Source organism: Felis catus, chromosome B2 (genome assembly GCF_018350175.1).
Source record: "Felis catus isolate Fca126 chromosome B2, F.catus_Fca126_mat1.0, whole genome shotgun sequence".
Classification (NCBI taxonomy): Eukaryota; Metazoa; Chordata; class Mammalia; order Carnivora; family Felidae; genus Felis; species Felis catus.
In genome coordinates, this window is record NC_058372.1 from 3,009,827 (window position 1) to 3,028,198 (window position 18,372).

Consider the following 18,372-nt stretch of genomic DNA (forward strand, 5'->3'; position numbering starts at 1 on the left):
TTAGCAGGTTTCTTGCCAGAAGAACTCAGATTTTCAAATACGTAGTTGGGCATTATGAATTTCCAACAGGGTTGCATAGAATGTCACATTCTTCCTCAAACCCTCACCCTCCCAACAGTGAATCCTTTCCAAACTGCACAATTAAAATATTTCCCTTAGAGGCCCCCTGGGTGGCTCAGTCCATTGAGCGTCTGACTCTTGGTATGATCTCACGTTCTGGGAGTTCGAGCCCCACATCGGGCTCTGTGCTGACATTGTGAAGCTTGCTTGGAATTCTCTCTCCCTCTCTGCCCATCCCCTGTGTGCACTCCCTCTCAAAATAAATATTTTTTTTTTTAAGTTTTTGACAGAGACAGAGTGCAAGCATGAGCTGGGGAGGGGCAGACAGAGAGAGACAGGGGGAGACACAGAATCCAAAGCAGGCTCCAGGCTCCGAGCTGTCAGCACAGAGCCTGACACGGGCCTCAAACTCAGGAACTGTGAGATCATGTCCTGGGCCGAAGTCGGATGCTTAACCGACTGAGCCACCCAGGCGCCCCCAAAATAAATACATTTTTTAAAAGAAGATGGTTTCATGGAACACAATTTAGAAAAGTGACTTAAAAAAAAAAAGCTTTTATTAAGTCATGCTTACACGTTAACTTTTGGGGAAAAAAATGGTCAAGTTTTATTACAAATTAAAAATGAAGTTTTTAAAAATTCCAACTTGAGCAGATGGAAAAGCAATTTAAAAATATTTAAATATGTATCGAAAAATCCTAGACTTTTCACAAAGTGCTTTAGTCATTACCAAAAAGACTTATTTAGGTAAAAATACTAGACCCCTCATGTTGGTGTCTCATGTACATGAGCTACATACATAGCTCATGTAGGTGGTGGTTCCAGTGACCCGGTCCGTAGGTAGAAGACAGTCCCTTGAAATATTTGGCTCCATTCTTTGGTTTACTTTTGTTCCTGGGACGTGACCAAACGGCCATCTTGTAAGCTGGCCGTTGGTCCCGCCCGCTTCAGCCCTCAGAGCAGGCTTCCTCTTAGCTGCGGACCTGGCACTTTTTCCCTCCGTAAAAGCAGTTTACAGATTTACAGAAATGTACAGGTAATCGGAAGCGGTAACAATACCTGCACCGAAGTGGCTCCTGGTCCTTGTATTGTCTTCCTTGTCCTCTTTCTGCCGTCTCCTCTGGGCTGTCTTGGTGACCTGGTCTCTGCAGAATCTTGATGTGTAGCCACGATCCCTACGGTCTCCCCGGTGTGTGGCAGTCCGCCCGTCCGCGTGTGTGAGTACTTCTCCACCCACAGGGGTGTTGCGGTCCTGCGCTCGGTGCCCACAGCTTCACGCTAGTAAAGTGCAAATGCCTTTCTGCAGTAGGAATGGTGCGGTTCAGTCTGGCCTTCTGGAACTTTCTCTGTCGTAGACCCTGGGTCTGGAGTTCTCTCTTGTCTAGCAAGAAAGCCGGATGCAGGATTAAAAATGTGAGAGAGGCTAATGTCGGGAGGAGACAAGAGCCCCGAGCAAGGGTCTTGCTTCGTTTTTATTAGGATCAGGAGGCGTACAAGCCTGGGGACGGGCACGTACAAAGAGACCGTGAAATCCATGAAATCATGAAGGTTAACTCATGGGCGTGGGGGGAGGGGGTTTTGAAGGTAGGTGGTGTTGGGGGTTTGGGTCAGTACAAGATAAACTCCTGGTGGAAGGTTGGGTCTCGGGGACTAGAAAGAGCCTGCACCTCAGGGTCTACAAGCACCTTTCTTTTGCTAATTAGCTCCGCTCTGGGTGACATCATCCCGTGGTGGTCTATAGCCCTCTGTACCTGTTTGCCTAATTGGGTCCTTCCTTCCTGTGAAATCAGCTTCCTGCTACTGTACTAAGTCGGGGGGGGACGGGGTCGGGGTGCTTTCCGCCCTGAAGCCTCATCTTTAGCTCCTCTTGGATGCTGTCATCCTGAAGATTCCCTATTCTTAAACCTCTGCCCCGTTTACCTAATCTCACCCACCTCCCTCGTCTACCCAAGTAGGGCCTTGGGCATATTCATCCTATGGCTCCGTGCGCCCTGCGCCTTGGAAACCCAGCGGTGCAGGCTCGGGAGTTCCCGAGCTCACGCCCCACGGTCCTCCGAGCCTTCCTTCTCTGCCCCGCCACTGCCGTTCTGGTCATTCCGTTGGTTACCGCGCAGACGTGACAACGTGGAGAGCACGTCCCGGCTTCCCCTGGGACTCCGGGGCTGGAGACGAGCCGCCGAACGGCCTCACAGGCCGCGGTGTCCACCTGCTCACCGGGAAGCGCTTCTGGGAGCCGTTCCTCACGGCCACGTGCTGTACACGTGGCTTGCCAGGTGCCGTTCTCTTAAGGAAACGTACCGTTTCTTACGCGGAAGCTTGGCCATTCCCCAAGACCCGTGTCGCATGGACCTTCCCGTCCCTGCCGGGGACGCGCCGCTGTCAGGAGTCCACCTGCGCCATTCCCCAGGGCGCCAGGGACGGAGAGGGGACAGGAGAGCTCTGGGCGCGTGCTGGCGGGGACCGTGACGGTGACCGTGACGAGGCCGGCAGCACGGGACACTCGGGGTTCCTGGGGGTCTGCCGCAGCATCCTGTTGTCAAAGGGACCAAAGAAACACGTTTTAAATGCAGCTTTTTATCTTTCCCGACTCTACCGGCGTTGACGGGCCTAGTTTTAGTTGTCGCCTGTGTCTGGGGCAGCGCTCCGCCTCCTGCCTGTGCCGAAGCGCCGGTCTGGCGCCGCTTCTGTTGTTCGTTTGCTGATAAACTGCCTTGTGTGTAGATTATTACGTATTCGACTCTGCTTATGTTTTATTGAGCCCCTCCCCCGAAACGTTCCTGTCACTTCCGCAGCTCTCACTTCCCCTGAAGCTGATCTTTCCTGCTACTTGAGCGTCTGGGTCCTTCTACTTTGGGCATCTTCCACGCCCACAAACACCACCCCAGTCTGCTCCGTCACTGCCTTTTCTCATTCTCAAAATGCCGAGAATTGACCTTGTCATCTGCCTGCCTTGAAGTATTTCCTCTGTTGACAACTTCGCATCTCTGGCAGAGACGGACTAGATCGTGTTCCAGGCTAAACACTGTGGTCTTAGCCAAGTCTTCCCGTTCTGTCCCTACTGGGAATCTTGGTTCCTTGATTTTTGTTTTGCTGTTCACTGGCAAGGAATCCCAGTTCAGACCACCTCCGTTAGCCTATCTGTGTCTCCTCTTGGCCAGCTCTGTGGTCTGTCCTTAATCTACTGTGACCTCAAGTGGCGTTTCCTTACTGGCTCTTAGAGATTATCTGTGATGTGGAATTAGACATTGTCTCGCCGCTTTCAGATTTTATTTATGGCTATCCTTGGCCTCTTTCCAGCCTTCTCCTCAAATAATAGGGCTGCGCTCGAAAGTCCTCAGGACTTCCCAAAAGCTTTATTTTTAGCTTCATTACATCATTCCCACAAGGGCAGTTATTTTTCCGCCTTCTGAATAGAGAATATAGGCATTTTCTTTTTCTTGCAGACCGTGACATCGGACCAGAAGATAGCCGAGCAGTCCCAGAGCCGGACATTTCTGAAGAGCAGCCGTGTCACGGGGCAGTGGTGGAAAACCACAAAAGGGAAGACCCTCACAGTTCTAACTTTTCAGAAAGTTGGGGGTACGAAGGCAGTCTGGAGAAGCGTCAGGCGCACCAGCAGGCGCTGCCGAGAGAAATAAAAATAACCGAAAAGACAATACCCACTTGGGAGAGAGGCCCTATAAATAAGGACTTTGAAAAAAGCATCAGTGTAAGCTCAAACCTTGTGACACAAGAAACATCTGCAGAAGAGACCGCTACTAAGACGAGCGTCAAACAGAATACAAACCCGGTCAGAAAAGAGAAATCTTGTAAGTGCAACGAATGCGGGAAAGCGTTCAGTTACTGTTCTGCTCTCATTCGCCATCAGAGGACGCACACCGGGGAGAAGCCTTACAAATGTAATGAATGTGAAAAAGCCTTCAGCCGGAGTGAAAACCTTATCAACCATCAAAGAATTCACACTGGAGATAAACCCTACAAATGTGATCAGTGTGGGAAGGGCTTCATTGAGGGTCCGTCTCTCACTCAACATCAAAGAATCCACACTGGAGAAAAACCCTATAAATGTGACGAATGTGGGAAAGCCTTCAGTCAGAGGACTCATCTTGTGCAGCACCAGAGGATTCATACTGGGGAGAAACCGTACACCTGCAATGAGTGTGGAAAAGCCTTCAGCCAGAGAGGCCACTTTATGGAACATCAGAAAATTCACACGGGAGAAAAACCTTTCAAATGTGATGAATGTGACAAAACCTTCACCAGGAGCACGCACCTTACTCAGCATCAAAAAATTCACACTGGGGAGAAGACCTATAAATGCAACGAATGCGGGAAGGCCTTCAATGGGCCCTCGACATTTATTCGTCACCATATGATCCATACTGGTGAAAAACCCTACGAATGCAACGAATGTGGGAAAGCCTTCAGTCAGCACTCCAACCTCACCCAACATCAGAAAACACACACCGGGGAGAAGCCGTACGACTGCGCCGAATGCGGAAAGTCCTTCAGTTACTGGTCCTCCCTCGCTCAACATCTGAAAATTCACACCGGAGAGAAACCTTACAAGTGCAACGAATGCGGGAAGGCCTTCAGTTACTGCTCGTCCCTGACGCAGCATCGGAGAATTCACACCAGGGAAAAGCCCTTTGAATGCAATGAGTGCGGAAAGGCTTTCAGTTATCTCTCCAACCTGAATCAACATCAGAAGACTCACACCCAGGAGAAAGCTTATGAATGTAAGGAGTGTGGGAAAGCCTTTATTCGGAGTTCATCTCTTGCTAAACACGAAAGAATTCACACCGGTGAGAAGCCCTATCAGTGTCACGAATGTGGGAAAACCTTCAGTTACGGCTCCTCCCTGATTCAGCACAGGAAGATACACACCGGAGAAAGACCTTACAAGTGTAACGAGTGCGGGAGAGCCTTCAACCAGAACATACACCTCACGCAACACAAGCGGATTCACACAGGAGCAAAGCCTTATGAGTGCGCGGAGTGTGGCAAAGCCTTCCGGCACTGTTCCTCTCTTGCTCAACATCAAAAGACTCACACGGAAGAAAAACCCTACCAGTGTAATAAATGCGAAAAGGCTTTCAGCCAGAGCTCTCACCTGACTCAGCACCAGCGAATTCACACGGGAGAGAAGCCCTACAAGTGCAACGAGTGTGACAAAGCCTTCAGCCGCAGCACGCACCTGACCGAACACCAGAACACGCACACGGGGGAGAAACCTTATAACTGTAACGAGTGCAGGAAGACTTTCAGCCAGAGCACGTACCTCATCCAGCACCAGAGGATTCATTCGGGAGAGAAGCCTTTTGGATGTAGCGACTGCGGGAAAGCCTTCCGATACCGCTCTGCTCTCAACAAGCACCAGAGACTGCACCCGGGCATATGACCCTTGCGGGAACATCACAGACGTGGCGGACACATTTGCTCTGGTCTGTCCTTTGGTTAAGTGCTGAAGATTCAGAGTGAAGTGAGAAACTGCCTAAAAGATGTTAACTTTTCACGGTCGCACTATGGAAGGGAAAGTACATTGGGATGAAGCAATCCCGTGGTTTTCGAGCAACTTTGTGACATTGGAAAATTCGACTGTTTTAAGCTTCACTTTGCTCCGTGAATGAGGGGATTTGGAGTGGACGCTTTCAAAGGTTGTTTGGAATTTTATATTCCACTTTTTTGTGTTCACAGTGTACTCTTGGACGGGGTCACTGCACGTCAGCATTTTGCTGTGTCGCATCTAGAGTGTGTATATTTATGCATGTTTTGCCAATAGAAAGCGTCTGTGCTTCAGTAACTAGGCTGGGGATCTATTATGCTTCTGTTCTAATGCATTTAAGTTGATTAACTGGTTCCTAATAAAAAGAACTGTAAAGCATTCTTAAATTAACTCATTATATAGTGGCTCACGTCAGTGTAACGTTAAACCTTCCTGTTATTTTCTCTTCTGGTTTTAACATTCTAGCTCATCACAACCTACAAAGATCCTCTTCTGTACCTGAAACCAGTGTTATTTAACCCTCATTGCATCGTGGAATCACTTCAGGAACTTTGTAAAATTCTGTTGCCAACGCCCTGTGCTCAGAGACTGGCCTGGGGGGTTAGACCAGGCACACTCCTGCCGCGCACCCTGGAAAGAACAAGGGGGCAGATTTCATTCCCCCTCCTTGAATTGTAGCTTCTTCCTGCGGCCACTCTTACAAGCCTCACAGATTGGCTGCTGTACACGGTATAGTTTTTGTAATATTTTTTAAGTTGGGTTCGCACAGGCTCTGGGGTGTAGGGTCAGCTTATTTCCTCACCACACTGCAGAAATTAAACAGCTGTGTAAAGGTCATTTTACCTGCTTTTCCTTGGCCCCCAGATTTCTGAAGCAGACGACCGTGCCCACGATGCCCCTGGCAGGCAGGGTGACGCGTCAGCCAGAAATCAGCATCAGGTTTCCTCCGGATGGAGTCTGATGATCAGGTAGCTCTTTTAAGGGGCACCTGACAACTTCCCAGCCTGGCCTTGAGAATGGAGAGCTCTGACAACAGGCTAGCACAGAAAAGGACTCTTCTGCAGGAGGGGGCGCTGCAGATTTTCACAAGTGAAAAAAAAAAAATCCACGCAGTCTTTTTGGCTTATTTATATAAATGCCAGTGACCTACACTGGGATTTGGGCCCCTCCTTGACTGAAGATGCCAGACGGTGAAAAACAGAATTCAGGAAATAACGTAGCCATTTAAATCTCAGGACCTTTTTCTGTCGTAACTTGACGCATCTATAAAGGAACGTCACCTTGGTATTCCTCAATTTCTCGAGGCTTCTGTCACGTAGGACTTAGGTCGTCCCATTGGGGAGAGATAAGACTGGCCAGGAGGACTGGACCCCGGTCACAGGGTAAGCTCCGGCTGGAATCTGAGCCGCTCAGATTCCAAGGAAATGAAGCCTCTGCATCTGTGGGAAGGGTCCTCATTTCAGAGGAGATCCCCAAATGGGAAACCCTGCGTCTGTCTGCAAGGAGAGGACTCTTGTCCCTGTACCACCGATTCCTAAATGAACAGGATTTATGTGGAAACGCGTCCTGAACCCTGAAAGATCCCACTCTGTTCCCTTAATTTGATCCCTTCAGAGATGCTGTCAGGTCAGATGCGGAGCCCCGGGACTATGCGGTCACTGCCTAACTTCATCCTCTTCCATGCCTCCCCCTGTGCCGGCCCACCAGCTCTCCAGACTGTGCTAACCACTCCCGGTATGCCAGGCCCCGACCAGGGACGAGCAGGGAGACTCCGAAAGTTAACGTGACCTTAGTTTCTGTATCTTTTTGAGTAGCCCACAAAACCGTATCTCCTAGTTGTCCCGGAACACCTCCCAGGTCCCCAGGTGGGCAGACTACCAGCCACTGCTCAGACGCGTCCGTCTCATCGCCCACTGTGGTGCCTGGTGTCCTTCGCCTGACGTGTCCCCTAGCCACGGGCTCTCCTTTCTTCCCTCCTCACTCCTATTTGAAGAACCGAGAAAGGAAGTTACTTTAAGCGGTATGTCTTTTTTCCCCTAATTTTGTTATTTATACGCCACAGACACCTACCATAACGTAGCTACAGATTTACGTAACGTGCCGGATCCCAGTGTGTCGGACTAGATGGCGGGGTACAACTAAAATCTAAAGGGGAGACTTGGAAGTTAGAAGTTACAGCTTTTTAAAAAACTTTAAAAGAAGTTACAGCTTTTCCCTTGAAATTATGATCAGCCCAGAAAAATAGAGCGGTTCAGTTTACATCAGAGGTGTAGCCACGACCATTGACAAGGATCTCAGCAGTAACCCAGAAAACAACACTTTGGGAGGCAAGGAATTCTCTATGATTTCTAAAAAATTCTATGACCTTCATATGTAGTTCTAAGGGTGTTTCAGCGTCCAAGACTGTCCAGTCCCCATATAGAGACCAAGCATTTTTCCCAAGGTCCTAGATCGGCAATTTCCTAGTCTGTCGGCAGATTATAAAGGGCCACCTCACTGGGTTTTTGTCCAATACCTTGGTGAGGGAAGCAGGAAAGGGGGAAATATCACATAACCTAGTCGGTCTTCATTAAAAGTAATTCATCCACAGCCAGTGCCTGAGTTACCTGGCCTTACAGTAGTGGGGCTTCAGACGTGGACCAAACCAAATCTGCTTTCACAGAACTCACATTTATTCTAAATAAATGTGTAAAATGCCAGGGCGCCTGGGTGACTCGGTCGATTGAGCGTCCAACTTCTGCTCAGGTCACGATCTCACGGCTTGTGAGTTCAAGCCCCGCATTGGGCTCTGTGCTGACAGCTCAGCCTGGAGCCTGCTTTGGATTCTGTCTCCCTCTCTCTCTACCCCTCCCCTGCTGGTTCTTTCTCTCTCTCAAATATAAATAAATATTAAAACATTTTTTAGATGTGTAAAATGCTGAGCGATGGTATTTTAAATAGCACTAAAATAGCACAGATGGCTTGTGGGAAACCCCCCTAAGGGCTGCCCTGCCGATGCAAATCAGATGGCCGGAAACTCCTTTCTCAGGAGAGGGTCCGTTTCCAAACAGAGACTGAAGGAATGAACTAAGTAGATACCTGGGAGGAGAACTTTCCAGGCAGAGGGTGTGGCCTGGAAGCATTTGGCTGAGACGGAAGCATTTGGCTGTTCTAGGAACACCCGCTGGAGCTCGGCGAGTGGTAGGAGAGGTCAGATGGCTGGAAAACATTCACGCGGGGCCTGCCTGGCCTTGGGACGATTTGGCATTTTACTCAGAATGAGACGGTAAGTGACTGGAGCCTACTGAGCAGGGGAGGGATGTGATTTTGGTTATGTTTTAAAATGGTCACTGGGGCACCTGGGTGGCTCAGCCGGTTAAAAGTCCGACTTCAGCTCAGGTCATGATCTCACGGTTTGTGGGTTCAAACCCCGTGTCGGGCTCTGTGCTGACAGCTCACAGCCTGGAACCTGCCTGGATTCTGTGTCTCCCTCTCTCTCTGCCCCTCCCCTGCTCATGTGCTCTCAAAATAAATAAACATTAAAACAATTAAAAATGAATAAAATAAAAGGGTCACTTGCTGTGATGTAGGGAAGAGACTGCAGGGTCGAAAGTACCAGAAGAGTCGAGCGGGACACTACTCCAAGAAGTCCAACTAAGGGCCGATGGCAACTTGGACAAAACCGTAGCGGTGAGTGGTAGGAAGCGGTTGAGGCCGTATTTTGAAAACACAACAGACCGGTTTGCTGACGGTGTGGACGTGGAAGCGTGAGAGAAAGAAGCCAGAATGGCTCTCAGGGCTTTGGCTCGTGTAACCCGCAGAAAGAAGCTGCGGTGTTCTGAGCCGGAGGTCACCAGAGAGGGTGCGGGTTCACACGAGGGGTGACGAATCAGAATTCAGTTTTGGAACTTGTTTAAACACGGTTAAAAAAAACAAAAAAAAAACCCCACACACAAAATACAAGCGTACAAAGAACACATCTGTACAACCAGCATCCCAGCAGCCCCTCAAGCCCCTTCCAGTCACAACCTCGCTCTTCCCCAAAGGTAACCGCCGTCCCGCATTCTAATGCATAGGTAAGTTTCACCGGTTTTGCTCTTTGCTCCTACAAACTCGCAAAGCTGGAGGCTTCTGTGACTAGCTTTTTCAACTCAGACCGTGCGTGTGAGGCTCACAGCTGCAAGGAGCTGAGCACGTAGCCCCGTCTCTCCGTCCTACCAACAGACGCGTCGTTCCGACCGTTTCCGGTGCGAGGCAATTCCGACTAATGCCACCAGTGACATTCGCACGTGTCTTCTGTGCACGTGTACCCACCTGTTTGAACACCTAGGAGTGAAATTATGGCATCATGGGGGGGGGGGGGACACGCGTTCAACTTCAGTAGACGCCGCCAAACCACTCGCCGAAGCGGAACAATTTCCCCTCCGCCACGCGGTAAGTTTCTGTTGCTCTGCATCTTTGCCAACATTTGCGTTTGTGTGTTTAGTTTTAGCGATCGGGGCCAAGTGTTGCTTCGGATCCTTGAGACATCCAGGTGTAGGCCGCCAGTAGGCTGCCAGGGAGGCAAGTCAGGAGCACGAGGGAGAGAAGTGCACTCTCTCCACAGCCTACGGTGTGCATTTAAGATCGTGGGACTGGACGGGCTGGCTTAGGAGGAGAGCGGAGAGAAGCGTTCCGAGGACGGGGCCCTTAGGAATCAGAAAGGTGAGACCCATGCGGAAGGCAGGCAGCAGGTGAGGCGGGATAGTGAAGGAGCGCAGCACACGGAAGCCACACGCGAACTGTGTCTCAGAAGGCGAAGACGGCCGACTGGGTCTCCCTCGAGGCTGATAGAAGATGAAGGCTGAGCACGTCAGGTTTGGCAGTAACGAGATCAGCGTTGCCCTTAAGAGCAGCTCGGGCAGACTAAAAGCTGACTGGAGGGGGGTTCGCAGACTAGGAAGGAAACAGTTGGAGAAAGCCAAGTCTGGGCACTTGAGTTTTGCTACAATGCGAAGAGAAAATCGGGGTAGTTGCCGGAAGAGGGTACCGAATGGATGAGATCTCCCGGTATGTTGGAACGCTGCCGAGGCTGAACCAGTGATGATCTGGAGAGGAGTCGCCATACGGCGAAGCCCTGAAGGGAGGGGGAGCGGGCTGACCTCAAAGCAGGAGGGAACACGGGGTCCTTGGCCGTGGCTGCCGGCAGGCTGGCGGAGGCCCGATGTGGAAGCGCTCCCCCGACCGCTCCCGCCGCTTCGTCGAATTGGGTCCTCAGCTGAGCCTGAGCAGTGGGTGAAGCAAGGAGAGGCCTAAGGAAAGGAGGGCAGGAGAGGGGGACCGACCTGACTGAGGAAAGGCGGGGCTGGAGGGCAACGGACAGTCCCTTTGAGAAATCTGGCCGTGAACGCCAAATGAGACCAGTCACCATCCCGAGTTTCCTTTAGCAACGGTCTGCTGTTCTGTTCTGCTGCAGGGGGGCAGGGACGGAATAAGCCGGAAACCGGATTTAACCGGGAGTTTTCTAGGAGAGTCTGAGCCAACAGAAGGTTAAGAAAACAAGGGAGGTTGTGAGAGACAGCTTATAATAATGGCTCGTGAAATTTAAGCAGGGAATGGAGAGAGGGAAGCAAAGATAAATCCATAGGTCTCACTGTTTGAGGTTTTGTTGGGGTTGAAAAAACTAAAGTGACAGTACTAGAGGGAGGAAGCTGAAAGGGTAGGAAGGAGATGGCAGTCAGGCCGCGGCTGCTGGAAATGGGGTTTCTGAGGAGTGTACTTACTGGTAAGGACACAAGGTCCAGAGTGTGACCGTGGGTGCAGATGTCTGAGGAGGAAGGGAAAACGGACTGTGGGAGGAGAGGAGGGCCGGGCGTTAGACGGGTTGCCTGCACGTGCATTAAAATCCCCAAGGAGAACAGTCCCGGGAAGAGTGAGGCAGGTGCCGTATCCTCCCGCGGATGAGGGAGTGACCTGGGGTCGGCGGAGGACCTCAAGGAGAGGTTGTGGGTGGCCGACTCTGTGCTTTGATGGCAGGTGTCCTGGTGGAGCTGGGGGTTCCAGGGAAGAGGCAGAAATGACGGCCCGTAACAGGCGACGAGGAGCAAGCAGGACACCTACCCCAGCTCCGGGCCAGTAAGTCTGCGTGCGTGAGAGCTGCATGGGAAGGCGAGCAAGAAGGAGAAGGAAAACGCGCCAGAATTATCTGAAGAGTTGTTTTCAGAGTCTGACGCATTTTCTTGTCAAGTCTCTCACTGTGACAAATGCAAATGAGAAAGTAGATTGATTGGATCATTTGGAAACATGTTTTTTAATGATTGTTTGTTTTGAGAGCAAGCGAGCTGGGGAGGGGCAGGGAGAGAGAATCCAAGCAGGTTCTGCGCTGTCGGGGCAGAGCGTGATGTGGGGCTCGATCTCACGCTTGGTGAGATCATGACCGGAGCCAAAATCAAGAGTCTAATGCTTAACTGACTGAGCCACCCAGGCACCCTGACAATTTGGGAACATTCTGAATCAAGACCGACTAGTGACCACAGAGCCTCACAGTGCACAAGCCCCTGGGCGCAGCACCTCAGACGGTAGGCACTCAGTATGTATAACCGAGTGACTGGCTGAAAGTGAAGCGGGGGAGGAGAGGGGTCAGTACTCATCTTCACGATCCTATGTTTACGTTTCGGAGGAAAAATAACCACGGCCCGAACCCCCAGGTCAATTACAGCGTCCAGGCGGAGAGAAGAGGAGGGGGAACGGAAGGAAACAGGGGCACAGGGCCCATGACGGAATGGGCTGGGAGCTGGGGGGACTTGGAGAGGCAGAGTGACAACGTGGGGCGATCCGCAGGTCCCACAACCTTCTGAATCACACAACCAATGCCCTCCGCACAAATTTCACATTTCATCCACACCTTCGTTTTCTGATAGCAACGCTTTCCTCTACAGATCTGACCGCCGGGAGAGCACGCGATGTTTGCGCTCATTACAGAGTCCAGTCCTCACCACAGCCGCACTTTTGTTAAGACGTTAGTGTCCTGTTTTATACGAGTCTCAAATGAGCGATCTGACTTGCGATGGTCAATGTGAATATGTTCTGGCGCACCTGGGCTCAGACGCTTGGAACCAGGCCCTGGACAATGACGGCGGCGATAATAACTACCATTTATTAAAAAGCATCATCCCAGGCCACTTAACATGCATTATCCCATTTTTTAAAACTACAGGCCTAGAAGGTCTGCGTTGCTACACCTGCTTTTACAGATGATAAAACAAATTTACACAGTAAAGTAACTTTTCTGTCAATTATATAGGAAGTGGTGGAATGAGCATTCAAATTCTGTTCTGGCTTGGTTCCAAGTCCGTATTTTTCCACCTCATTGCGAAGCCTAAGAGTCAGTCACCAAAAGTAATGCTACCCTCTGGGTGTTGAGTTGACCGGCTCCCCTCCAGGGGCAAGAGTACATAGTGGCGCCCCTCTTGCCATCTCTGTCACAGCTTCATGCACTCAGAGTTCCAGCGCTGGCATTTTCCTCATCAGGGGGCGCCTGGGGAGGCTCGGTCGGTTAAACGTCTGCCTCCTGATTTTGGCTCAGGTCATCGTCTCACGGTTCGTGAGTTCGAGCCCCATATCGGGTTCTGTGCTGACAGTGTGGAGCCTGCCTGGGATTCTCTCTCTCCTTCCCTCTCTCTCAAAATAAACTTTAAAAAAAAGCTCCCCCCCAAAACACAAGCTAAATCTCTTTTAAAAAATGACAATAACAACTCTTGATGAAGCTCCTTGTCAAAAGCTTTTTTTGTTTTCAACTTTTTTTTTTTTTTTTTTTCTTTTTGGGACAGAGAGAGACAGAGCATGAACGGGGGAGGGCCAGAGAGAGGGAGACACAGAATCGGAAACAGGCTCCAGGCTCTGAGCCATCAGCCCAGAGCCTGATGCGGGGCTCGAACTCACGGACAGCGAGATCGTGACCTGGCTGAAGTCGGACGCTTAACCGACTGCGCCACCCAGGCGCCCCTGTCAAAAGCTTTTGAAAACATAAACCACAGGGGCTCTGGGGGGCTCAGTCGATTAAGCGTCTGACTCTTGATTTCGGGTCAGGTCATGATCTCCTGGTTTTGTAGCTCGAACCCCGTGTCAGGTTCTGTGTAGATCCTACTTGGGATTTTTTTCTCTCCCTCTCTCTCCTGCCTCTCCCATGCTCGCACTATCTCTCTCTAAATAATTAAAAAAAAAAAAAAAGGAAATGTAAATCACGTCATCATCATCAAGGCAAACTTCTTCACTGGATCAGTGTCCCAGAGGACTGCTAATGTACCTTCAATTAAAAATTAACAAACAAATGATCAGTACTTTTTTTTTTATGTTTTACTTATTCTTCAACGTTTTATTTATTTATTTTTTATTTATTTTTTATTTTTGGGACAGAGAAAGACAGAGCATGAACGGGGGAGGGGCAGAGAGAGAGGGAGACACAGAATCGGAAACAGGCTCCAGGCTCTGAGCCATCAGCCCAGAGCCTGACGCTGGGCTCGAACTCACAGACCGCGAGATCGTGACCTGGCTGAAGTCGGACGCTTAACCGACTGCGCCACCCAGGCGCCCCTATGTTTTACTTATTCTTGAGAGAGAGCATGAGCAAGGGAGGGGCAGAGAGAGAGAGCGGAACACAGAATCCGAAGTAGGCTGCAGGCTCTGAGCTGCCAGCACAAAGCCCAATGTGGGGCTCAAACCCCCAAGCGGTGAGATCACGACCTGAGCCAAAGTCGGACACTCAACAGACTGAGCCACCCAGGAGCCCCACGATCAGTACTGTTTAAATGAACATGATGATCATGAAGCAATGGACAGAAGGTAGCATTACTATTTAAACCTGAAATTAAACATCCTGACCATCAATGGAACTTCAGGTTGCTAACCCTCTCTGTACATCACAGAGCTACAGGATTGTTAAATGGATGCTGCTGCACTTCCTAAAACCGATTGTTAGGTACCTCAGCCACTTGTCACCACCTTTCAAGAGAGCGTCCCTTCAGTGGAATCAGACCGATTCATTCAAAATCAATGTGCCATATGTGCATTAGACAGAAACCAATGTGTAACCGATTTGCTGAAAAAAATCAATTCATCCATTTTACCAAAAACGTATCTCACTATAAAGTTACAATTGCGTAGTGTGGGAAAAGAAATAGGTAATGACAAAAGCGAAAGCATTGATACATGAACTCTAATATTTTAAGATTTTTGTAACATTTCAGCTGGGCAATTTTCACTTTTCTAGCATAAAAAATGTTCATGTTGAAAAAAATCAATTTGGCGAAATAAAGATCATAAGGTAGTTTCATTTCCTACCCTGTTATACAAAAAAGACTGGACTCGGTGACCCCAAAACTTGGGTACAGGATTCCTACTCTACGTGTGAGAGACACGGGTCGTCTCTTTGCTGAGAGACAATGCGGGGGGAGGGGGGGTACTTCTCCAGCTTTACATCGTGCAGCTGATTCTGAAGGTCTGGAGAAGGTCTCAATGCTGCTAGCAATCTGCTGGTGGCCAGGGTACAATCCAGGAGGGTCACTAGAGTGCCGTCTTCAATATGAAATAAAGTACTGACTGTGAGTGGCCAGAAAAGCAAAGTAAGAGCTACCACCTCATTTGCAACATTGACGGAATAATGACAAAACTTTCCAGAGACCGGCAAAATGGAAAATGACACCGGAAAATGTGAAAGAACTCAAAAGGCGCCCCCGATCTCATCACACGTAGGCTGTTCAAGTGTGTAAACTCAGTTGCCGGAAGCACGCCTGTGAGGAGCGGAGACTGCACAAGGACGGAGGGGACAGGGGTCCGGTGGCCTCTGCTCCGTGGCCCGGATCTCCCCGCGGCTGTCGCTCCTTATCCCTCATAACGGCAGCAAACACGTGTCCCAAAACACGCCCACAGAGATGTCGCTGTCAACCCCCTCCCAAAGCCTGCTCGCCCCCCCCCCCCAGCTGGGTGCCCCGGTGGCCGCCCTGGGCAGGACTCGGGGGAGGGTCACAGACGTGGCTCCGTGCTCTAGGGACCCCCTCCCGGCTGCCGCCACCCTGGGAACCGCAGTCCGCCCCGCCCCCCCCCCCCCCCATGACCCGCGCTGCGAGCGGGGCCTGCGCCTTCCTGGCAGACTGCGACACCCTACTCCGTCTCATCCCCGTGCGGTCCCTGCGGCCGGGCAGCTGGGCAGGACAGCGGAAACGGCACTCAGTGTCACCCTGTCATCGGCCACGGTCCTCTGTCCTGCACGCCGCTGCACATCCACTCTCCCCTCCCTCCACGTGAAAGGTCTCCCGGAAAGTTCTCGGCCCTCCACGCAGAGGCCGCCTGTGACGGGGCCTTCCGGGTTTGGATGACCGGGCTGTGACGGCAGGTGGAATGTGTGCAAAGCGCACAACCCCCGCGGGACCGCGACTCAGTGTGGGGCCACCTTGCCCCCCCTCCGCCCCGACCCCACATAGCAGCCCCTCCCGTGCTGTTTCGGACCCCGGGGGCCTGGGTGCTCTCCCCACGGTGCCTGGTTCTCTGGAGTGAAACCCTTTCCTCCTGCCCCGGTGCACCTGTGGGGTCCCCTGCCCCTGGGGCGACCGCACTACCCGCGTCTCAGCAGAACACGGCCGGCTCTCAGCCAGCACTCGTCACGCCTGCGCAGCAGGACTCGAACCGCCCGCCTGCAGGAGTTCTGGCTAGGCGACAAGAACATTCTGGAGAACGGAGCTCCCGCCCGCGGACTGGGAGGGAACAGGCCGCGCCGGAACCACGCACGCTCACCTGCCCCCTGCTCCTTCATGTCCTAGTGTGTCCGGGCTGCGGGGCGTCGCCCGTCGTTAAAGGCTTCAGAAATCTGGCAGGACAAACTAGTGTTGAACAAACACCGACCCATTAACTTTCCCCTCTAAGCTGCAATTACTACATTTTCGTGGTGGTCAGACCTCCTTCCCGCGACGGCAGAGGGGTTCCCAGGGAAGATCGCTTGCTGCGACAAGGGAAAGGTCAGAGAACTTTCTCCCTCTGGATCTGTCCCTGTAAACAGGTGTGGAGAGGAGGGAGAGGGGGACCAGCGGGAGTGACCTCACAACGGGATGGGACCTGTGTTCCGGACACCGGCCTGGTCACACCCTCCACCTCAGACGGGCTTCCAGGTGCCTGAGGCACGGCTAGGCCCACCCCTGAACCCAGGGGACTCATCCCGGTGGGGACCAGCAGGAAAGCGTCCGTGACTCTGCCGCACGTGGCCAGACGCGGAGACAAGGCCGGACAGGCGGCGTTGGCTCTTGGGCGCACCGCTCGCGGAAGAGGACGGTGACCACGCGTCTGCGGGGAGAGCACGGCCGGCAAACGACAAGAGCGGGGAAACGGAGGCTCGGAGGCGGAGCCAGTTGAGGGGCCTTTGCCAAGGCTGCAGCTGCGAGCCCACAGGTGAAGGAGGCCAGTGAGAGCCGCAGGAGAGGAAGCAGCAGGGCTGGGCGATCAGCTAAGTGCAGGAAGAAGGGGCAGGGGACAGCCGGAGCCGACACCGACACCGTATGCACCGAGATGGCAGGACGGACGGTGACGGAAGGGGAGGGCGCCACCTGGCATTTGGGTGGGACAGTTCCTGCTGTGCCTGACCACCCCGCGCACTTGAGGGTGCTTATCATCACAGACTCCTGCCACTAAATCCAAGGAACGCTCCCAGTCACCGTGACCGCCAAAATGCCCTCTTAAGGGCTGGGGACACCACTTGACAGAGTAGCCAGTGTAAAAACCTGGGTTGAAGATGACGAGTTCCTTTTCAGAGATTAGTCTGTGGCACAACAGAATCCTGGTCTGGAAACACGTGGGAAAATAGCTGGAAATGCAGGTCTTGACCATGAGCAAGGCTCTGAGGGGAGACGCAGACCGGAAACTCAGACTGAATGGTTTCAGCTGCACGGAAAGAGAAAAGGGGCCAGAGGAGGTGCCAGAGACGACACTTTGGAGAATGTCCACGGTCAAGAACAGAAGAGTCAAAGAAAGAGATAAAGCGAGTCAGAGCACTAGGAGGGTCAAAGCTCGGAGAGGCTGGATGAGGACACTCCCGGTCAAGATCGCGTGCGGTGGAGAAGGCCGCCTCCTGAACGAGTGGGACCAGGAAGCGAACAGCTAGCAATCAGGAGCTAGTGAAACCCACAGAAAATTGAAGTTTGGGGACAGGTAAAAATAGTCACATGGCTCAGAAATCACAGAAATATAAAAAAATAGATTTAAAAATGTGTCGCTCACACCTCTGTCCTCCACCTGTCTAGAAGTCCCTATCAAGTAACTGCTTTAAATTTTTTTTAATATTTATTTTTGAAAGAGAGAGACAGACAACACAAGTGGGGGAGGGAGAGAGAGAGGGAGACACAGAATCCAAAGCAGGCTCCGGGCTCCAAGCTGTCAGCCCAGAACCCAATGCAGGGCTCGAACTCACAAACTGAGATCATGACTTGAGCTGAAGTCGGATGCTCAGCTGACCGAGCCGCCCAGGCGCCCGTCACGTAACTACTTTAATTAATTTGAGCACCCTTCCAGAGTCCTGGTGCAGATAAAAGCAAATATAAATTCATATTCTTGTTTCAATTCTTTTTTAACACAGAATGTTATCCACCTGGCTTTTTTTCATTCAAATATATATTCTGCAGATCTTTCCACATAGAGAGTATCTTCACTTTTTTTTTATAGTATTGCATCATTCTCTTCAGAGAAACAGAACCTATAGATATAGATGATATATAGATTTAGATGCAGAGAAATAGAGATTTTTTTTTTTTAACTGGCTCGTGCAATTGTGGGAGCTGACAAGTTGAAAATCCGTAAGGCAGGCCAGC

The 18,372-nt window shown here is 51.3% G+C and overlaps 1 protein-coding gene and 2 long non-coding RNA genes across 10 annotated transcripts in view; 2 read left to right on the forward strand and 1 right to left on the reverse strand.

Annotated features, from left to right (window-relative positions):
* Positions 1-5,944, forward strand: part of ZNF184 (zinc finger protein 184) — a 32,921-nt gene extending 26,977 nt beyond the window's left edge. For all 8 annotated transcript variants that reach the window (XM_045058430.1, XM_045058429.1, XM_045058427.1 and 5 more), the window contains one exon: positions 3,504-5,944. In XM_045058430.1, the coding sequence (XP_044914365.1) occupies positions 3,504-5,461 (1,958 nt within the window). In that variant the 3' untranslated portion in view covers positions 5,462-5,944. The remainder of the gene's footprint in view (positions 1-3,503) is intronic.
* On the reverse strand, positions 479-8,339 carry LOC123385642. Its single transcript, XR_006598575.1, has 3 exons — positions 6,410-8,339; positions 2,359-2,590; positions 479-1,441 (listed from the first exon to the last, which is right to left on the reverse strand). It is a non-coding gene; the product is annotated as an uncharacterized LOC123385642 (long non-coding RNA).
* A 51-nt stretch (positions 8,340-8,390) lies between these two features.
* On the forward strand, positions 8,391-13,152 carry LOC123385647. Its single transcript, XR_006598581.1, has 3 exons — positions 8,391-8,831; positions 9,136-11,659; positions 12,463-13,152. It is a non-coding gene; the product is annotated as an uncharacterized LOC123385647 (long non-coding RNA).
* Positions 13,153-18,372: the final 5,220 nt, after the last annotated feature.